The sequence below is a fragment of the Sinocyclocheilus rhinocerous genome, unplaced genomic scaffold (genome assembly GCF_001515625.1).
Source record: "Sinocyclocheilus rhinocerous isolate Xijiao unplaced genomic scaffold, SAMN03320098_v1.1 scaffold86, whole genome shotgun sequence".
Lineage (NCBI taxonomy): Eukaryota > Metazoa > Chordata > Actinopteri > Cypriniformes > Cyprinidae > Sinocyclocheilus > Sinocyclocheilus rhinocerous.
Genome location: NW_015650012.1, coordinates 556,521 through 561,755, shown reverse-complemented (window position 1 = coordinate 561,755; position 5,235 = coordinate 556,521). Strand labels below are relative to the sequence as shown.

The following is a 5,235-nucleotide window of genomic DNA, read 5'->3' as shown; positions in this document are numbered from 1 at the left end:
TTCTTTGAGTATTTGTGTACTGTGTTCAGCATCAAAAGGTTGATTTGGGCCTTTTTTGGCAAACCGCTAACCATTGTCAGCAGATTTCTGCTTGTTTGATTGTCTAACACATTCTGCATCTGTGCGCCATCAAGAAAACAGCTTTGTTACATATGTAGCATTTTTTGTACACATTTTATTTATTTTTTTATGTAAGAATGTATTTAAAAATGGAGATTCGTCATAAAATGAATAATGATTATTTTAATTATTTTTTATTTATTTACTTAATTATTTAAAGAAATTCAGCAGATGTACTGTACAAGAGAAAAAACTAGGATTAGTAGGGAGACCTTTGATTACTGACTTAGGTGACCCTGGAGTAACAGGTTAAAAACCACAAAAGCATATTTTATATTACTTTTATCCTCAAATAACTAAATGCTTTAAATATTTTAGATGCCAAATTATTGTTTGGCTTTTCACAATATTTAACAAAGTAATAGGCCTATAGCCTATGTATGTGTGTATCCTCCTGAGACCCAGGAATAGACTTCTGTCCTCAATAGAAGACATTATATTTTAGTGAATTTCTCTGAGAACCTACATGTCACAGTTTTAGTCTGGATGTCCTGTACAGAGCACATTTTCCAAGATATCAACTGTTTGGAAGTTTCATCATGACCACTCCCTCTCCTTGGTCTTTAAAAATGACTGACATTAATTTAGTGATCAAATTTAACACCCTTATGGAAATATGATAACATTTTGTAATTAACATTTAAATCTGACTCATTTTTAATCTGTTTGTCATAAATCAACATCTCAGGAAAATGTTATGGGGTTTCAAATGAGAATATGACTTTCTGTTACGAAACAGGACATCGATTTCATGTCCACTGTAGAGGACACCAGGACTAAAAGCATTTTGGGGGACACTTTATATATTATTATATATCAATATTCCCATGAAATAGTAGATATTATTATGAAAATCTTGCCAATTATTACTCCCATAATAACACTTCTTTTTTCACTGCATGTTGTCCAAGAACACATTAATATGCAAATTGGATACAGTATATACATTGGATAATGAGAAAGCCCTCATGGCCATTTTACACACACACACACACACACACACACACACACAGCAAAATGGTATATCATATCATCCTGTTATATCTTTCATGGTTGAGAATCATCTTTATACAAAGTTTGGTATAAAAAAATCCTGAAACTTAAAAATGTATTGATGATTTATTGTTTTTGCCTATTCATGTTCATTCATGTCTTTTTATTATTATTATTATTTTATTGAGTCCTGGTGTCCTCTACAGAGGACATAGCATAACATATGAATAAAATATCATTTTTCAAAATTGTCATTTTTATTATTTTATTTTTTTCTTATGCTCTAAACAATGTAATGACATGAAAAAAATATATAAATTCGCAAAACTTTCTTTTCTGGGTCTCAAGAGGGTACACACACACACACACACACACACAAATAGGCTATAGCTACATATATATTTGTATTTAGTAAACTCTATATGGTATTTCATGTGGACACTTGCAATATTTATAAGCAGTGCTGACCGTATCTGTTCCTTGTTTGTTTGTTGTGGTTTATTTTTGTGCTGGTGTTTTGAAAATCTAATAAAAAAAGAAAATCATAAAAAAAACTGAATTAAAAAAAATAATCTAGATGCATCAATGCGCTATAATTGCACACACGGCCATTGTAATCATAAACTGCTTTCAGTTCGCGCGCGTCGCGGGTTTTAATCGCGCCGCGTCGCTCGCGGTGTAGACTGGTTTTAGGCTGGGTTTTAAATTCAAAAGTGTCCTCCTCGCCTTGAAGCCGTTTAGAAGGGTGGGGTTGCTGCTCGGGGGTGTGTGCTGCCTCGATGGTTTAAATCCTACACATGCGTACTGGATTTCGGGGTTCAAGGGAATACGCCATATTGGAAACACTGTATAGTTTAGCTAACAGTTTATTGCTAGCGGGGGAAAAGGGCCACTGATTGATTCCCGTTGGTTGTGGCGTTCGGCACGTCGTTATTTTCCCTGTCGTTTCGCGTAGCCCCGTTTACAGGCACGTTCTCGCGGTCCGGACTCAAACTTCTCCGCTGAACGGGGGAAAGGCGTTCGTTTGTTTGACAGCGCTGTTAGAAAGACGAGTTGAATGGATCCGAGGGTCGCTTGGATTCAGCCGGAACAGAAAGGTCCTGCGAACGCTTTATGGATGCGTGTGTGGGAGACGTCTCGGGTAAACCGGACTAACACCGGTCAGCACCAGAACCACCATCACCACAACAACCTCTGTGTCAATTCTCCGGCGTTTGACGTTTATAAGACTGTCGCGTCCAATGCGAATAACAGCACTAACATTAAAAGCAGCGGCTCTGCGGCTCACGCGTTAAATGGAAACACGGGAGACGGCGAAATTACCCAAAAGACCGGCTTGGTGGCGGATCCCGCGTCCAGCTGCTCTAAAATAAGGACTACAAGCCCTAATATGATCGCTGGGAATATGAACAAGGGCCATCCGTTTTTTATTTGCAGCGAGAGCGTGCTGAATAATGTCAACCACCATCATCACCCTCCTCATCCTCATCTACGGCATTTCCATCAAGAGCAGCAGCAGAGTTGCATGAAGCGCCACCCGTCCCATCCGGCAGCGGTTCACAGCCACCATCACCACCACCATCATCCGGGCCGGAGGAAAAGCGATAATAAAGCCAGCACCTATGGGATAAACTACTTGCTCTCCAACTGGACTAACGGCAATTATGACAACTCCGGCACGCCGTGGAAGACGAGGAAATATAACCCAGGGGTTGACGGGTGAGATGAGCTTGATTTATTACAGCAGCAGCGTTCGCTTGCTTGCGGTCGGGATGGGGCGTTATAATGTTGCGCTGTCTTTCTGTGGCCTTCTGTGTGTGATGAAGTGTCAGAGGGCCTTTTTTGACGTGTTGGGCCGGCCGGGGGTTAGCTTTAGCACGTTAGCCGGGGTGTCCTGGTCTGTGTGGGTTGGGTCGCTTGTGGAACCCAACAGTTTAGTGTAGTAGCGATTCTGATTCGTTAGCGATTCGATCATTTGAGTCGGATCTTGTTGCTAGTGAATCGATTGAACCGGTCTGTACGATTCATTCACGAATCGTTTAGAGTGGTTTTCGAGTCATAAACTCACTGACTCATTGAACCGAGAACCAAACGTGTAACATAAATGAACATTTTATTTTGAACTCCGTTTAATGAACTAAATCAAATCAGAAACAAGCTAAACTGGGACACATGAAATTACAATAATTGGTCTTATTAATAACACTTGATATTTGAAAAGAAAATGTAATGGGCTTATTGGGCTTTTTGGAGTTGTTCTAGTGTGCAACAGGTTCTGGAACTCACAATCCTGTTCATTTTCTTAAGGGAAATTTATTTAATTTTACTAATTTTATAAATTAATTTTTAGCGATTAACTTATAAAACTTTAAAGACAGATCAACTGTGAGCTACAGAGTTGTTAGTTAATGGTTATATGCTTTTGTTGAAGCCACATTTTTCAACTAATATTTTAAAGGGGTGGTTGATTGATTTCACTTTTAACTTTTGTTAGTTCGTTGCTGTTAAAGCATAAACAATGCAAAGGGAGATATTTTCTTTTAAAGAAATCGCTGTTTAGGGACTACAAAAAAAGGCTGGTAGTAGGGATGGACGATATGGGCTTTAAAATATATCACGATATTTCTGGTATTTATTGCGATGACGATAATTCAGGGTATCCTGTTTCTTTAGAGAAAAGTATTATCCTTCCTATTTTTACCCAAAATAGGGTGTTGTGAGCATTAATGAGTACACGCGTAATGTAAAGACTGTTTAATTCATACTGGAAGCCAGAGGGCGATCTTGCACAGAAACTCCACATATCCATAGAAGTAATACTGACGTTATATCTTTGTTGGACAACAGGTTTGTAAACGGCTAATACACATGCAAAACTGTATCGCACAGGTGCTACTGTAGTACATTTATTCAGACCGATTTTTTTGTGCACTGTACAGCCCTAACCAAACCAGTTACAGATTGTAAAAGGAGCTTGAGCTCCTCATTTAGCGATATAGGCTGCTACTCCTCAATTTCACGTCCGCCTTCCTCAATGTCGCTCCGCAGTCACACACAGAAATATGTCAACAACTAGACTTTATCGTTATTATCGCGGGAAGACTAATTCTTATCGTGGGGAGATTTTTTACCGGTACATCGCAAACTATAAGATATCGCCCATCGCTAGCTGGTAGGGACTACAACAAGCTTTTTCCTGGGTTTGTGACATCACTAACCCTAAAATTTACATAAACCCCGACCCCGGGAACACGCAACTACCCATAATGGTAAGGGGGTGTGACATTTCCAGACAACGTGCACTAGGCAGTTCGCGAATCCCAACACACTGGGCCAGCTAACCAATCCGAGCCCATTGCGTATTGCAGGAAATCAACAGACCGTTTTTAGGAGAACAGAAACAGCGTTGTAGAATAAAGGTAAAATATGTGAAAATGTTTAATTTTTTTTTTTTAACAAAGCATGAACACATTTTACACTGCACCCCATAAACACAATCAAGCCTTCGAAAATAGCTGATTTTAGCGCATGGCCATTTTTGAAAAACACTGCGAATGATAGCCAACTTCCCTACGCTTTCATATAAAGTCATATCATATTTTATATATAAAACTATTGATTTAAACACTTGATTATACATAATAGAAACAATACATTACGTTCACTGCAAGATATGCAGTTTATATATAGTAATTTATAACTTGCTGCATTTGCAGTGAATATAACATTTATTGTTTACATATGGATAATCAAGTGTTTAAATCAATATATTTCTCTTTTTAATTCAGTTGTTATTCACAATGCTTAATGGGATTGTTTCTTTCCTGCATTAAAGCCGTTCAGCATGCAGTCTTGTACTTTTTCTCTGATTTTCAAATATTTTTCTGCTACCAGTCACAGTTTGTAATGTTTTGATCCTCTCGTAGCTGGTTGGTTTGGTTCATGGTTTATATAACTTTTTATGATTTTTAAAAATCCTATTGGAAAAAAGGAGAGATGCTTCTGGAGCCAATGCAGCTGGAAGAGTGGGTGGGCATTAATGCTCTCTATATATGCCATGTCGGGGACCACGTGATGACGTGACTGATCCCTAAACCTGAACCTGTTCGAACCTGAGTGAAT

The 5,235-nt window shown here is 38.6% G+C and overlaps 1 protein-coding gene across 1 annotated transcript in view; it reads left to right on the top strand.

Moving 5' to 3' along the window:
• Nucleotides 1-1,794: 1,794 nt before the first annotated feature.
• Nucleotides 1,795-5,235, top strand: part of LOC107711298 (non-canonical poly(A) RNA polymerase PAPD7-like) — an 18,524-nt gene continuing 15,083 nt past the window's right edge. Inside the window, exons 1-2 of the mRNA XM_016516269.1 lie at nucleotides 1,795-2,832; nucleotides 3,906-3,921. Of these exons, the coding sequence (XP_016371755.1) occupies nucleotides 2,171-2,832; nucleotides 3,906-3,921 (678 nt within the window). The 5' untranslated portion in view covers nucleotides 1,795-2,170. The remainder of the gene's footprint in view (nucleotides 2,833-3,905; nucleotides 3,922-5,235) is intronic.